At 30.6% G+C, this 18,033-nt stretch overlaps 1 protein-coding gene across 2 annotated transcripts in view; it reads right to left on the bottom strand.

Moving 5' to 3' along the window:
• Positions 1–18,033, bottom strand: part of LOC108913514 — a 43,139-nt gene that overhangs the window by 4,635 nt on the left and 20,471 nt on the right. For both annotated transcript variants that reach the window (XM_018719069.1, XM_018719070.2), the window contains exons 2-3: positions 8,455–8,555; positions 1,704–2,104 (exon numbers count right to left, since the gene is read on the bottom strand). In XM_018719069.1, the coding sequence (XP_018574585.1) occupies positions 1,704–2,104; positions 8,455–8,548 (495 nt within the window). In that variant the 5' untranslated portion in view covers positions 8,549–8,555. The remainder of the gene's footprint in view (positions 1–1,703; positions 2,105–8,454; positions 8,556–18,033) is intronic.

The raw sequence follows: 18,033 nt of genomic DNA, 5'->3' as shown, positions 1-18,033 counted from the left end.
ATAAAGTACACTCCCATTATTTTAAAGAGATCTGTTCTCGAAGTTTCCTGCATAAAATTCGGACCACCCTGTATAGAAAGTAATAAGTAGTAGAAAATAATAAGCTGATATCAATAAAGGAATAAATAAAACAATAACACTATATTACTAATGGAGAGAGGTTATGTAAAAAGGAGATATCTCAATAAAACAAAAAATCAGTATACCGCTCAGTTTTGACATATGTTCCTGAAAGTTGGGTTTTATTTGAAACATAGAGAAGTGAATTCAGGCTGTGGAGAAGAAAAATTTACGAAAAGTAAAAGCATTTGCAAATGAATACGTAATGAAAATCCAAAAAGTGTTTAGGTTTTTAAATTTTCGGTAATAATATCAGTAAATAGTTTAAAATTTTATATCTGCTGATTGCGTGACCTTTGTTTTTTTATTTTCTAATCAAACGAAAAACTGTTTAGGTTTTCAAATTTTATATCAGTAAGTCGCTGATTGCGTGAGCTTTGTTTTAAATAAGGGTGTTCATAAAGACTTGCAACCCCAAACCCCACCATAGGCTATTACGGTCCTGTCCTTTTTGATGCAATATTGGATACATAGGACATATATACATGGCATATATGAACCACGATCTAGTTACTATTATAATATTTTAACTTGGCACATCATTGATTATTTTGGGCGTAAGTAAATTATTTGTAACCATTGATAAGTAAGCGGATTTCGGTAGTAAAACCGTGTTATCAATATATTTTTTATTAAGCTTGGCATGGTGTAACATTAATCAGAAAAATTCTTATCATAATAGTTTATCGTAGCATAACTTTCTTATTAGTAAATTTTCCTCGCTTCTTTTAGGTACTTATCCAATTGGAGAGTTCTGCTCGCTTTATCCCATTAAACTTTTAAGAAGGGAAGCCACATTAGGAGGTTCAAAAAATCGTTTTTTTATTGCATAAATTGTTAACGAAACGAAAACGAAATTCCTATTAGTTACGATATTATGAGCCTAAAACCGCTAACTGAGCAACTTGTTCGGCAGATGCAAGCTCAGAATGATACCCTATGAAGAAGAAGAAGGACTGTCATATGGTGCTGGAATCCCTGATTGATCGAAAAACACTCTATATTATTGATAACTTTCTCAAATTTTTAGTTTTCTGAAATCTTCAAATGGGTTTTTTTCGAAACGATATTTTTTGATTCACGGGACCTTTAGCTCAAAAAGTTATGAACCGATCGTTATGAAAATTTAAAGTGTTTTTATATAAAATTACTAAGAACATGAACCTACAACTGGGATGATATCATAATTTTAAGGGCGTGTTTTATTCAAAATAAGTGAAGAAAATGGTGAAAATCGATACATTTTTCTTAAACACGTGTCTAAACTTCAATGTTCACAATTTTTACCCGCAATGAGGTTCATATTCTTAGAAAATATGCAGGAAAACAATCATTTTACATTCATATCGAAATTGCGACCTCCACAACAACCCACAACTTCGGCATTTTCAACACGTGACTTTTTTGAAAAATTTTGTAAATGTAGTTCAAAATATTGATAAAATAATGTCAAAGTTTCATCAAATTCTAATAAATGTGTCCCACTCAAAAAAATCCATGAGTAACGCTTGAAAATCAGCCTCCTAATGTGTATTCCCCCCTTAAATGTTATCTGTCAGAATTCTGTTATAAATATAATTTACCTGTGCAGCTTCACGGTTGTCGGGTTGGGGTTGGCCGTATCCTCCGGTGTGACTCCAGTCTCCAGAATTCCTCTGCGTGGTGGGACCAATTTTAGCTCCAGAACCGGACCAGAACCATCCGTTGATATTTGGAGGTTGTAAGTCTGGCCTGTCGCAACCGGCGAAGTTGCATTTGCGTCCCGACGTCCATATATAACGTACATTTCCCCTGGCGATCCTCTGCTTGATGAATTCATTTTCTTGGGGAGTTTCTAGAGAAACGGCGTCCATGCAGTGTCTTCTGCAGATGTTTCTGGCGTCTAGCCAGTCCACTTCCAGGCTTCTGGTGGGTGCGTGTTCCCAACTGAAGAAGTATGAGTGCGTTACTCCCCGGGCATCTCTGTATGTGGCATGACGTACCCCTGAAAAAGGATGGAGTCGATGAGTGTCTAGTATTTTTTCGGATTTCGTCAAATCTGATTGCGGGAACAAAAGTTCTCTATAGAAAATTAAGTTCATCATAGAGGATATCCTGAAATCAGGGTGTAATATTTTATCAGAGAAATTCTCCCCAAGGGGACTATGGTTCCTGGAAGGTGATTTACTGAGTGCTATTTTTTCCAGACATCCTAAACCGTTCACGAAAAAGACAAAGAAATCTAAAGATGGATATCTATATTAAACCAATATTTTAGAAACCGCTCAATTTTTGGGGGTTATGGTTATTGATTTTTTTTTTTTCTTTGCTAGTCCAAGTACTACAGCTTCGTACACTTTTCAAACTTCGACATTGTGGGCCCCAAGTCCCATAAGACTTTGGCACCCTTTTTTGAATCTGGGGCTTCCTAAACTTTTTGCGTGTTCTTGGATTTTTATACAGTTAGATCCAAAAAGTTTGATATATAAATGGCGTTACAAGCCACAAAAATAGATGTTCTAAATAATTGCAAATCATTTAAATTAAAGGTAACACATGAAAAACAGGAGAATCGATCAAGTTTGAGCAAAAATATATTGATTTTGGATTAACAATATTCTATAAAATAAGTTAGGTATATGTTTACGTTAAAAAGAAATATTAAAAATTATTAGAAACGAGTAAAAAACTTGGAGAAATAATTACTTAAAAAAATTAGTAAAAACAATATTAGGTACAAAAAAATAGTAGATATTGTTTAACATAAAACTAAATTACGGTCTCCAATTACAAATGAAATATTATTTTTTTCTTTTTGTTTTCTTGGGTATTTCCGCCATACTAGAAGGAAGAAGACATTTTAAGGCCCGGTATTTTGAGTCTCAGTTAAGGCTCGATTCAGGCGATTAGACTGTGATTATACTTTATAAAATAAATTGTTATATGTACACTGCACAGTCTAATCGCCTGATCAGTTAATCAAGCTTTAACCGAGACTCAAAGTACCGGGCCTAAATAAATGTGATATACAGGGTGTCCTTGAAAAGAATGGACAACGCTTAACCACAGGTTCCTTGGATGAAAACAAGACTATTTAGCCTAACTTACCTATATACAAAAGTGCACGCCTACTGAGATATAGCCTTCTAAATATAGAACAGATAACCTAGTTTTTTTCAGAATAATTTGAAAACTGTTTTTCTTAGAAACTTCAAATTTGGTACACATATTTTTTTATATAAGGGCAATGTAAATATAGAATTTGGTGAGAATACATATACAGGATGTTCTCCTTCTAGTGCCTGTGCGCCACTGGCTATCCCGTAACTTTTTTGTATGTGAGCCAATGACGACAGAATTTATATTTTTAAAAATAATGACTATTTTAGAAGATTTTTTGCCTCTTACAAAATTTTGATATCGTTTATGGATTTCGAGTAAAATTGGCATTTTGTACACATTAAATAATATAAAATCAGTTTAAGGTAAATGGAACATTCTAGTACGAGGTGCCATATAACAGAGAAACAAATTCATAACAATAATTAAAATGTTCTGTGTCAAGCTAGCTGTGATTTAATTTTAGCTTACTTTGTTTTTTATTGCAATTTATACTTTTGCTGAACAAACTGATATGTTAGTAGTTTTGGGTTACTGTGAAGGAAATTGTTGTGCTTGTTCGAACATATGCTGAAAGATTTCCTAATTGAAGAACTCCAAATCACAAAACATTTGCTATGCCGAGAGATGCCTTCGGGAAACAGGACGATTTATACCTGTAACATTAAATCGTGGGTAATGTACGGCCGGAATTATTCAGCTGGAGGAACAAATTTTGGAAAGGGTTGAAGAAATTCCTCAAGTAAATAAAAGGCGTTTAGCTGAAGAGGTTGGCTTTCAAAAAGTTCCTTTAATAGAGTATTAAAAGACCAGTTATTACAGGTTACAGGTATTACAGGGTACGGGTAGGTATTACAGGTTATTAAAGGTCTAACAGGTGGATAGGTAGAGGAAATAATGCCCCTTTAAAATGGCCACCTCGATCCCCGGACCTAAACCCATGTAATTATTTCATTTGGGGAGCGTTGAGGACCACAGTTTAAAATAACTTTTCAGTAAATACAGACAACGAAAATGGGAAAGAATACAACATGAAATTAATGTTATGAGAGGTAATGCACAATTATTGGATAATTTCTAATTTTCGAAGAACTAATATTTGCGTTTAAGAACAAGAAAGTAACTTTGAGCATTTACTGTAATATTATTTTAATGTGATTACAAATATCAGTTTATTTAAAATGTTAATGTTGACTTTCTTACATTATTAGTTGATATTGTTTATTTAAAATATTAGTGTTGATTTTTATTTTATTGATTGATAATACTAATATCAAAAATGTGTAGTTATTTTTCTTAATGTGACGTTTTTTCATTATTATTCCCTGCTTTGAGGCTGCAGTTATAAATTATTTTTTATAAATCGGAATTTTTGCCTATATTTAATGTATAAAAAATGTGAATTTTACTCGAAATTCTTAAACGATATCGAAATTTTATAAGAGCAAAAAAATCTTTTAAAATAGTGGTTATTTTTAAAATTATAAATTCTGTCGTCATTGGCATACACACAAAAAAAAATACGGGATAGCCAGTGGCGCACAGGCACTAGAAATAGAACATCCTGTATATGTATTCCCTCCAATTTCTATATTTACCTTGCCCTTATATAAAAAATAAGTGTACCAAATTTGAAGTTTCTAAGAAAAATATTTTTCAAATTATTTGAAAAAAATAGGTTATCTATTCCATATTTAGAAGGCTATATCTCAGTAGGCGTGCACTTTTGTATATAGGTAAGTTAGACTAAGCTTTAGCCTTGTTATGACCTGAAGATGAGGTGTAAAGTGTAGACCTCGAAACTAGTCGTCTTTTGAACATTACAAATAAAAGGATTGTGAGATTACTAAGTCTTTACTCTTTCCCGAAAATTGTAAATACGGACTCACACTTATGAATTTCTTTACTAAATAGTCTTATTTTCATCCAAGGAACCTGTGGTCAAGCGTTGTCCATCCTTTTCAGGGACACCCTGTATAAACTATGAACACCGTAAACAAAATAGAAAATGTTTTTTAGGCAAAAATAAATTTGTAAAATCTATATTCTATTAAATAAAATTTAACAGTAAATAATGACAGGTAATATCTAAATGCAACTATTTCTTTAAAACACACCATTTATAAGTGATTATACCTAATTTTAAGATTGTCATGATTTATTAGTTTTTTATTATCAATTTTTTTTTCTTCTCTTCAGTATGTTTGCCACATTAATGTTTAATTTTACTTTACTTTAAACGTAATAAGTTAATGTAAATTAATTATAACAAATTTTTCTTTTCATACATACAGGGTATCCGGAAAATGGTAGGCAATCTGTCAGATTTGGCGGGATTTGCATAAATATATTTATAATTTATTTTTATTCAGATTCACCCTGTAGAATCATTAGCTCTTGAAGTTGAGAGTTGAAAATAGATTTTTTTTTGCCTGTTTCGAGATAAACGTGTTTAACGATAAAGATTTTTTTTCCGACACCTTAATAGCAGTGAAAACCTGGAAACAACTATTGGTGTTTCATGTAGTAAAATAAATTCATAATATCAAATGACATTTGATATTACTTACCTACTTATTTTGTTACATAAATGCCTATTTTTGTTTTTATTTTATAAATGCGTTTATCTCGAAAACAGTTCGTTGTATCGATACCAAAGAAGTACACTTTTTTTCACTGAAAAAAGTACGACAATCTTTAAAATTTCGATAAAAATTAAAATGGTGGTATAATTTTTATTGGAAGCCGAGACTGTCGAGGGCGTTCTGCTCCATTACACATTTAATGAAAAACAAAAAAGTTATGCCGAAAAATCGATTTCCAAATCTCAACTTCAAGAATTAATGGCTAACTGCAATTTGGATACCATGTATATGAATTGATTTGACAAGATTTACAGAAAAATGTTTAGAATTAATTTCAACTAGACTAATATTTTTAAAGGGAAAATAGGTGCAATATATTAATAAAACATCATTTATTAATAAAAGCATACATTTGATTCTCAAAAATTCTTTTTATTTCCAAATTGTTTAAAATTTGATTCAGACGCAAACAGTTGAATTGGACACATACGAAAAAATTGGGAGCATTATTAATCTACAACCCCCTTAATCTGATGCGCTAATTCCAAATCACCTTGTATAAAATTTGAATTCTTGAAATTTGACTATGTATATCTATAGTCCATTTTCATTAAATACGAATTAAAAATGGAAAAAAGGACATATTCAAATTCAGGTGGAATATAATCATGCACAGACAATCGTTTCAGTACTCGCCTTCACCTTCTTCTAGGTCGAAATATATGACTGGAAAATACAGATTGTTTAAAGATACTGTAATCTTCTCAGTAGCCACCGTCATCGTTGTTTCTATTTAGCAGAATACGTAAGTATGTGCCTAGCTGTTGGGATATACTGAAAAAAGCCCCAGGGAGATGTAAGACAGCATATATTATACATTTAATAAACCGTCATTATAAGTAGAACGCGCAGCGACTTATAATTTAAACATGACGTATTTATAACGAAACAAGTTCAGCTATAGTTATTTTTAATCGACGAATGGTCTAAATAATTAACGACACACAACATTATATTATGTAAAAGAAAGAATGTTAAATTAATAATCGACAAATGAATAACCTAATGCCGATTTTATTTAGGTAGATAGGTATGTTTACCTGTTTGTTAGCAGAACGGTTGTAAGATTTATAGAGGTATTTTTTTAACGAGCTACGAAAATACAAAAAAAATATTGTGACATAAGAGGTATAATTATCATTTTAATTAATTTTGAATGCATTCTAAAGTGTATAAACTCATTTTCCCAGTATCCTATGACGTTAGGAGTTATAAAAGTTTTCTTATATAATGGACAAATATGTTATCTTAATATCGGATTAATTTTACTGGGATTACCAGTTCGATATTATTATATGACTTGCTAAGTAAATTAAATCTGGATGGATAAAATATAGTACAGATAATTGCTATTATTGCTGGGTTATATGCACGTATGAGGATTTAATTATCTACAGAAAATATGAATATATCTCTCAAATATAAATTTTAATGATTTAGTAAGTATGTATAAGTATATATATATGTATAAGTAGTAAGTATCTTTGATCGAGCTTTGTATAATAGTGACACGGAATATACTTACTCGAAGATTTACATAAAACTAAAATACAGCAGTTTATTTGGATTGCCTTATAACCGACATATAATTCTTAATTACTTTGCAGACTCTGTTCTGCATGTATTTTTTATTTAACAATATATCTTAGATATATCAAAAAGATATTACAATCTCTTCCATTTGTCTAACAAAAATTAAAAGGAGACGGATCAATGAAAATTTAGTTCAAACATTTAGCACGCTTTCTTCTCTAGTAGTGTTGTTTGAACGCAAACATTAATATAATGGACTGGTCAGTAGTGCATGATCAAAATGTGTTTTGAACAAGCTATGTTTTTTAAAATGAATACTTACATTTTTTTTATATCATATTACAGAGAATATTGTCTAATTTTGAAAACTTTTTATAGAATCGTTATCAAAAGTAATTTTGTTTTCTGGGTCTGTACGTAGTGTAATATTATATTTATACTAGCTGACCCGGCAAACGTTGTTTAAAAAATAAAAACAGAAAATTTTGTCCAAAAAATAAAAAAAAAATTTTGGGGTGGACCACCCTTAACATTAAGGGGTATGAAAAATAGATGTTGGTCGATTCTCAGACCTACTCAATATGCTCACAAAATTTCATGAGAATCGGTCAAGCCGTTTCGGAGGAGTACGGGAACGAACATTGTGACACGAGAATTTTATATATAAGATTGTGTAGGTATACTTATAGGTATATTTTTCAACATTCTAATTATTCTGTATTTAGAAATTCCACGACTTTTTTCCTTGTCAAGACTTCATCAATAATTATAAAATAATTTTAAATATATATATAGAAAATATATTTATAAGAAAAATATTAAAGTAAGTTCGACAATACTTTCAATATTTTTGTTTCTGAGAGAATATATACATATAATATAAAAATATTAGGTATATAAAGAAAAATATCACTGAAACCTAGTACACAAATAAATGATGTACTTATAGGTAGTTATTTTAACTTTTTTATAAAAGCTAATTTATTGACGATTTTCAGTTTTTTTGTTAGTTTGCCTATAGGCAAGAAAACAATATTTTTTTATAAAATTGACTTACTGTTTGCGCAACTTCTTGGATCAGGTAGGGCTAGTCTCCTTTGAGCAATGACCATAACGGCTCCCATAAGGAGGAGCGACACCTTTCGTAACATTTTTTGTCTGAAAAATAATTTTTAATGTTATTTACAATTACGTTCATTATATGTAGGTATACAAAATTAAGAAATTATAAGAAATCTTTGAATGAATCTTTGACTATTACATCTTTATATATACAGGGTGTACCGAAATTCATGCAACATAATTTGGTCACAGATTCTTAAGACAAATTTAGGGGACCCATATTTTTTATTTTTGCCAAGTGGCCCTCTCTTTCGGAGTTACAGCCCCTTGAAATCCGCCCCTAAGAATAATCTTTTTGTTATATCTCGGATCCCTGTTGTACGAGAATCACTAAATTTGGTACACAGGGGTTTTATGACATGTAGAATCTGATGGTGCTATGTTTTTTGGCGGGGAACCCCCTTAAGACAATTTTTCGTGGGCCCCCTTGGCTTTGGAGCCAAAAAAATTTGGTCGCATATTTAAATTTCTTAAAGTCTAGTCCACTAGAAAGCCATTAAATTTAGAAACTTTTTGTCTCTTTATACTTTTTCGTAAAACGCAATGTTTTCGAGAAAAATGTCAAAATGTGATCGAATGCATATCGTGATTCGCCATTTTCCTCAAAAACATTGTGTTTTACGAAACAAATAGCAAGAGACGAAATAGTTTCTAAATTCAGTGGCTTTCCAGCTAACTAATAATTTAAAAAAAAAATCAAATTTGCTACCAAATTTTTCTGGTTCTAAAAACAAGGGGGCCTACGAAAAAGTGTCTTAAGGGGGTTTCTCGACAAAAAGCGTAGCACTGTGAGATTCCACATGTTATAAAACCCCTGTGTACCAAATTTAGTGACTCTCGTACAACATGGTTTTGAGATATAAAAAAGACTTCTTAGGGGCAAATTTCAGGGGGCTGTAACTCCGAAAGAGGATGCCAGTAGGCAAAAAGAAAAAATACGGGTACCCTAAATTTGTCTTACGAATCTATGACCAAATTTTGTTGCATGAATTTCGGGACACTCTGTATATATATACAAGGCGAGCCTTTCCTATAAAGTTTTTATCTAGGATGCTCCGTTAAAAAGATACAGGGTATTAAACTTAAAAAAATATTTTAAATTTTTTTATATAACCATTTAAAAACTAGTAAGTGAAATAATTTGAAATTAGGCGCATGTATTTATATAAACATTGTCCAAAATTTGAGACCTTTCTCTAAAATTTATATGCTCCAGTGACGGAGATACAGGGTATCGGTGGCATATTTTTCTATATAAAATAGTATGCCACTGCTTTACGGTAACAATCATGATATTTTCGGATTCATCTTTCAATTTTCTACAACTCTCCTCTAGTCTCTTATGTTTTTCGAAAACAGCCTGATTTTCGAGTAAAACTTAATAAGCGAACTGAAGACAATGGCATGACGAGTACTAATCATTCGGTTATATAAATGAATAAAGAAATTAATAACCTTAGTCATCATTTTAATGATTTTATTTCAGTAAATGCTCAAAAATACCCCCATTTCCAAGAACAGAAGCGTGACACCTTTTTTACTAACGAAAATGTAATTTGTTCGAAATTTATCGATGCTTGAATCTGATGAAAAGCATTATTTATTCTTTCTTCTAACTGTTCAGGTGTATTAATTTGTTCACTGTATACCAGCCGTTTAACCGCACACCACAAAAAGAAATCCAGTGGGTTGAGGTCTGTTGTTTTCAATTAGTTTTTTAAGTTTTACTCGAAAATCCATCTTCCTTGAAAAACATAAGAGAGTACTAATTTGTAGAAAATTGAAAGACGAATACGAAAATACCGTAAAGCAGTGGCGTACTATTTTATTTAGAAAAATATGTCACCGATTCCCTGTATCTCCGTCACTGAAGCATTTAAATTTTAGAAGATTTTGGACATTGTTTACTTAAATACATCTGCCCAATTTCAAATTATTTCACTTACCTACTAGTTTTTAAATTATTTAAAAAAATTAAAAATATTTTTTAAGTTAAGTTTAACTAACACCTTGTATCTTTTTAGATAAAAACTTTATAGGATAGAAGGGGGGCTCAAATGAAAAAAATGTATTGGAAGTACCCCCCTAAAATTACTTTCTCCTTAGAATTACATTAAAATATTTGCACATTGTTATGAAACACCCTGTATACATAATAATATATCAACTCCTTTAATAGCATTTAAGATTCGAATTGAAAAAACTGATATTTTATGGACGGTTTTGTCACTGAAATTTGTATCATTTATGATCTGTAGGCACATACATTATTTGGATAACATTTCTAAAAAAATGTATATTTATTTTCATAATAGTTATTACCTATCTTATAAAACGCATGCAAAGGGTAAATATTTTGTTTTACAATTAATGCATTACTCTTAAAGTCACTTAAATTATAATCTTAAAATGGTTGGTTTATGTAAAAATTATTAATCAAACAGCAATATTATTATTTTTTATCTGTTATTAGTGATTTGCATATTTACATTCCAGAACATTATTGCAGATATAAATTTAGAAATTGACCACAAATAAACTATAGTAAAAGAGACAAATGTCTACAGTCGATATTAAAGATAATATAATTTAAAAAATAAATACGTATTAAGATTTCCCAATATCAAACTTTTTTTTCATTAATACTAAGAAATATAGGTAGGTATGTCTCATATTAAATTACTAAATGATTCATTCTAATAACAGACAAAAATAAACAAATATACCAATAAAAATTATGTAATTACTTAATGTGGCGTAATATGTTAAGTTATTTAAATCTAGCACCAAATTATTTTTCGCATCTCCGTTCTTCTATGATTCATGTTGGTAGGTCTCACTTATACATGACGCGCGCACAGGTTTAAAGGAAAAAAGTGTTTCGTAACAGTCCGTTACTACTTATTGATAGCCAGCCAGTTCATTTTGTGACCGAACCAATCGCGCTGTGGGTAAAAAAAAAGAGTGGCGGGTGGGCCCCATCATAGAAGAACTACGATGCTCAAATAATTGAGATTGATCTTCCTTACAGGTAAGTCGATCGAATCTTACAATTATAGATACCTAGTTGTAAAAATTACGTTAATTTCCCGCTTTTGAATTTGAAATCAAATCACAAGAACATCAGATATATTTTTATAGAATATTAAACTTTAAAGAAATATTTTCATTTAGGGTGGCCCAGAAAAAACGAACATTTCTTTTTTCGTGCCTCTTGTGAAAATATGCTAGTTTATCATGTTTTAAGAGCTCCCTCAAAAAATCAGCTCAAAAAATTTTTTTTAAAGGTCGCTCAAGATTTTTAAAAATTTCCAAAATCGTCAAAAATTGAATTTTTTTTTAAATTTTTTTTCTCGAAGTTTTATCATTTTCTAGGTTGAAAAAAATCTCGATTCTGAAAATTTAAAATCAATATTTTAATTTCTAAAGGTCACTCATAATTATTTTAACTTTCAGAGTAGTGTACACCTAAAATGTTTTCGAGCAATCTCTAAAAATAAATATCAGCGAACTAATATTTTTTTTTATTGAATTTGATGAAAAAATAATAGAAATAAATCACGAGACACTTAAAAAAATTCTCGAGGCAAAATTTACTACCGCACTACTATATCAACTATTTATAATTTTTTAATTTTTTAAAATTTAAGTGTGGTTATTTATTTGTGGAGGACTCTTAAAACATGATAAACTAACATATTTTCACAAAAGACAGGAAAAAAATATTCGTTTTTTTTGGGCCACCCTACTGTATATGTACAATGATTTTTAGAACATTTTTGAACTGAATTTATAAATTAAAAATATTCATAGAAATGTTTAGTTTTGACTGATTTATAGGTTAATATATTTGACAATTCTACTGTATGAACAAATTATATTACACAACAGATTTTTGTCGATATTCACATTTGCATGCAACAAAATGTGCACCTATACTTATCCACCTACTGGATTATGCGTTACCTACACATTTAATATTACAAATAAGGCAAGAAATAATACATATGCGTGCGGCATGTGTTATCGTGTTAGCAAATAACATTTTATATTTTATAAATTAAAACGTTCGATATCTGAATATAAAAATGTCCTATTGATTGGTTGAAAGTGTCAATAATCATCACTATTAATCATTTAATAAATACTATTTCGTATTTTATCTGATATATGCAACCCATAAAACACCACTTAGTTATAACTGGTTGTCGTACGTAAATTCGAAATATGTATGAAAATTGAAAAATGATATGCAGTAGCCCAAATCAAAAATATGTTTTTTTGAAATTTTTAATTTCTTTAGTTATTATTACTAAATACGTTTCACGCTCTAGTCTACGTATTTAGGATATAACATGATAAACGGAACAAAGATACTTACTGAATGTATTATAATAATAATGATCTATTCTTCTCTATTATATTTTATAATTCTGCACAGTAGAAGAGTGGTTAATTATCTCAAGTCACAATGCCATTAAAAAGAAAGTTTATTGTTCATTTAATGATTATGACAGTGTTTTCTGTTACGTGTATAGACATTTATTAAGGAAGTTATAAAATGTCGAATAAAAAATATTTTACGCAAATCAAGTTTTATTAAATAAGCAATTTAAAATCAATTGCTCGGAAAATTATATAAACAACTTGGTAAATTGTACATAAATAGATTAATTTTTGCTGACGCCGCAGCTGAATATTCTAATTAGAGAAAAAGGGTAATATAATTCCGTACAATTTGAATTTGCAATGTCAATTGAAATTATTTAATTGTGAAATTATGGTTAATTCTTAAAAAATAATTAAAAACATTATTGAACTCTAGTATTATGTAGGTAAGATTTTTTTATTTTAATGTTTTTTTAGTTATTCTTATATGCTTTGGTTAATTACATTGTATAAATGAGCGACCTTTAGGTGGGTAAAGGGGGCTAGAACTTCCGTAATAGATACTCGTACTTATTTAAAGGCACAATACTTTTAATTAAATACTTATTTTCAAAGCACATTAAAGGAAAAAAGAGCCTAAATATATATATACTTCTTTAAATACAACTATTACATTTTCTCATCAACATGTTGATGTTTTGTTTTCAAAGCGCATGCGTACGCCAGACGTAAATTTTCACCTATAATTAAAAACATAAATATAGCTACGAGCGTTTTTTGCTTTATCTTCTATGAAACTAGCAGTTTCTTTTATCTGAAAAGGTTACTGTTCTCTTAATATTTTTTGTTCCAGTCTTTTTAAAATTTAACCAAAATGTTATAATCGTAAAAAATATGTTTTATTATAAGGTCCGACAGTAAACCGGACATTCCAGGTTCGTACTCTGTTTTCACATGTCGTGATAAAAAATATACAAATTTGTAGAAGGTTAATTTTATACACAACAATGATACGTATGTAAAGAAACTGATAATTTTTTATAGATATAAAAAAATTCAAGACTAAAGTGCAAGAGTTGAATAAGAAATTGTTTACGACTATGGCAGGACTAAGGGAAATGGATGATAATTTTATTGAAATTCGGATTATGAGATGTTTTTATAGCCAAATGTGTATTCGACCTTACTCTGCACAATAACTACCTACGTTAAAAGTCTTGTCTGAAATTTCCTAACTGGGTTTTACAGTATATTACAAAGTTTAACGGACGTATTGAACTTTATGTAAAAAAATTAATACCTAACAAGTACAAATTTTGTGTATAGCTCTTGGGTTAAGATATGTGATTTTTTTCAGTTCTAAAAAATTTCCAAGGCAAAATTCCTCATATCTATATTTTAACTATTACTATTATTGACATTTATTGCAAATGTCGGCATACCGAAATGTCCAAAATCTAAATTATCTTAAAACTGTAACTTTCCAGAATGCGTAGGTGTATCGTGTTAATTATTCTTTAAGGCATAATTTCAATTGAATTGCTAGAGTGTAAAGATGTATCAACGATTTTATTTCAAATATTTTAAAAACGCTACCGTCTCCTCTATAAACTAAAACTAAAATTAAATTTTTGCCAACGGGATTGAAAATTCAACTCTTGAGCTCTTGTTAATTCTGTCAACAACAAGTGAACAACACTGTGTCCCGTGAAATGTTTATCACCCCTTTATTTTATATGTTACATAATCGTCAGCACATTGTCCTGCATTCGTCTGTGCTTTTATATCATGTACGATTTACTTACGGACCTGGTAGGAGATCATGTATTATGATTTTTTTATTTGGCTTCTGTACACGCACCATTTGGCAAATACAATAGACTGGTGTTTTGTTAATAGATACCTGTAGGGAAAAGTTTTACTAAAGTGTTAGGTAAATTAATATGTAATTACAATTTTTTTTAAATTGTCGTTCAAAGGACCTTTTGCAACTTTCGGGGCATCATATGTAATATAGCCACGTTTGTATTGTACTCATTTGTTAGAGGATTTTTATATTTTCTATGAATAATTTGAAAAAAACAACGTTGATTGTGTGAAAAGCATTGATACAAATGGTGAATAATAGGAAACTTATGAATAAGCTAATCATTTTTTATCTTTGATCACAGTTTTACATTTACTTTTTACAAATATATGCATACCACTTCCACAATCTTCAAGGGTTCAAACTGCGATACATTTACATATTTTACCTATTTCACTCATTGAGTTAGAAACAATCAAATTCATATTTGAATTAATTTTTGAGAAAAGCCAATATCGTTGTAACAAAGAAGTCAAAGTGATTCCAAAAAAAGTGTTGCAAATTATTATGCACGGTAATTTTTGCTCCTGTTCTCAAAAAAGTCTATAAAATAGTGAATTTGAGAGGATCATCTACGATCTTATGAATTTTGTTCCTTTTTATTTTTAGTCAGAGAATCGCCGATGGAATATTATAGGTGGAACGTTGCAATCACCTTGTACAGTGTCCAGGGAAGATTTATTTATGTATTTGTCGGAAAAATACCGTCGACTTTTGTCTGAGAATGTGCAAATTGTTCACTGTAACTCATTATCTTTGATACCAAAGTACTAAATCTGGTGAAATTGGAACATATTGCAAAACCCTACCTACGTATGATAAAAAAATTAAGTTTCCGTCACAGTCACCGTTGAAATATGTGGACATAACCACGCCAACCACACCTCCACTTTCGACTTAAAACACCGACCGGGCCTGACATACACTGTTCATCATAAGGTGTTTGTTATTCCGTGTCAAGTGCAGATCTGGTATTCGAATGCCCCGGATTGCAGAAGGCTTCCGATGACGATCTGGGTCAATCGCTGACCCGCGGCCTGTAGCTTTCACGGTCACCAGCCGGAGATGATACGGACGGAGCACTTCGTCTGGGCCTGGATGCCATTTGGCATGATCGAGCTTCAAAGCACGACGGCATACAAGCAAATTTCAAACGAATTGTAACCTCATAAGGCCGATTATGTTTTTATAAAGCAATCTTAATCGAGTCAATAAAATATCAAAAGTGGAGCCAGTTGTTTAGAATTTTTATACCGCGTGCCTCAAATCGGCGATTAGTAATATTCAGGGATCTCAGAAACTGTAAGTGATGTAAAATTAATGATGAAATGGGGAAAGTTTGAGACTAATCTACTAGTATTATTGCTATCCCAGCTGTTTGGGTTTATGAGGAACACGGCAAATTCTGCATACAGGGTGGGCCACCAGTAACGCCTCGGTCGCTAGGGACCAAACGGCAAATGTTACAGAAACCTTTTTAGGTGGGTATGTGTAGGTTGATTACGGCTACATTTTAAAAATATTTTGAAATATACAGGGTGTCCAGGAAAAGCGTACTATATCAAAGTTATGTATTTTTAAATACAGCACCGTAAAAAAATAGGTGCACTTTATTAAAGGTTCTGCATACCTGGGACTTACAGTTTGTACAATATTTCAATTTTAGTGAAAATGCAGGCATAGCGTAGAAATTTAATATTTGCAATAAAAAAATAATTTTAAGGAAGCAGCTTTGGAGGATCTATTTAGATCCTTGAAGTTATAAATTGTTGTATTTGTCGTCACTTAGTATTATACAGGGTGTTCAAAAAACTGCTGAATACTTCTCTCAACTTTAAACAGAAATAACTTGGTTATTTCAAATGGGACACCTAGTATATTTTTACTTTGGGAGTTAGGCAATTTAAAACTCTTTCAAACTGTGTATAGGTTCCCTACACCTATCTCTAACGGTATTGGAGATATTTGTGCCGTTTCGTTTTTTATCGAATTTTTTTGTAAGATGTATCTACGTGTCTTTATCGAGGTCTTTTGAATTAGTTTGGGTTCTTCTGATGACGTCTCTTTATATATAAGGAGAAAAATATGAATGCAATTAGATGGCGCACCTGCACATTTTTCACATTCAGTGAGAAATTATGTAAATCGAAAATTTAGTAATAAATGAATAGGTAGGAATGATCCATGTCTGTGGCTACCTAAGTGTCCAAACCTCCCGTAATGAACTTCTTTGTTTCGGGCTATCTAAAAAAACTTGTACACAGTGTTCCACGTACTACTTGCGATGATGTGAAGGGAAGGATTAGAGATGCATTTGCCACAATCACCCCAAATATTCGAAGGAATGTGAGAATATCATTTGAAGATAGAATAAGATGCTGTATTCAAGAGAATAGTTATTAATTCGAACATCTATTAAAATTTTTCTTTATTTCTTCTATAACTAAAATTTTCTTTAATAGGTAAATATTTTTCATGCTCATAAATAATTCAGTTACTTACTACAAACATATTTATACAAAATTAGTAACTTTTTATAATTATTCTGCTTATAAAATAATATTTTTTATTAGAAAACTTTTTTGAATATAGTCATGATTATGATAAAAGGAAATTTTACTTTTAGAAGAAACAAAGAAAAATTTTAATTGATGTTCGAACTGATAACCATTCTCTTGAATACAGCATCTTATTCTATCTTCAAATTATATTCTCACGCAAATGCATCTCTAATCCTTCCCTTCAATATCATCGCCAGTAGTAGGTGAAACATTGTGTACAAGACTTTTTATATAGCTCGCAATAAAGAAGTCCATTACGGTGAGGTCTGGACACCTACGTGGCCACTGACATGCACCATTCCTACTTATCCATTTATTATTAAATTTTCGATTTAAATAATTTCTCACTGAATATGAAAATTTTGCAGGTGCGCCATCTAATTGCATCCTCATTTTTCTCAATATACTTAAAGATACTTCATCAAGAAGAACCAAAACTATTCAATAAAGACCTCTATAAAGACACGTGGATACATCTTACAAAAAAATTCGATAAAAAAACGAAACGGCACAAATATCTCCAATACCGTTAAAGATAGGTATAGGGAACATAAAACAGTTTGAAAGAGTTTTAAATTTTTTAACTCCCTAAGTAAAAATATACTGGGTGCCATTTAAAATAACCAAGTTATTGCTGTTTAAAGTTGAGAGAAGTATTCAGTAGTTTTTTGAACACCCTGTATAATACTAAGTGATG

Source organism: Anoplophora glabripennis, unplaced genomic scaffold (genome assembly GCF_000390285.2).
Source record: "Anoplophora glabripennis isolate ALB-LARVAE unplaced genomic scaffold, Agla_2.0 scaffold777, whole genome shotgun sequence".
Taxonomy (NCBI): Eukaryota; Metazoa; Arthropoda; class Insecta; order Coleoptera; family Cerambycidae; genus Anoplophora; species Anoplophora glabripennis.
This window is presented reverse-complemented; position numbering and strand designations above follow the sequence as displayed.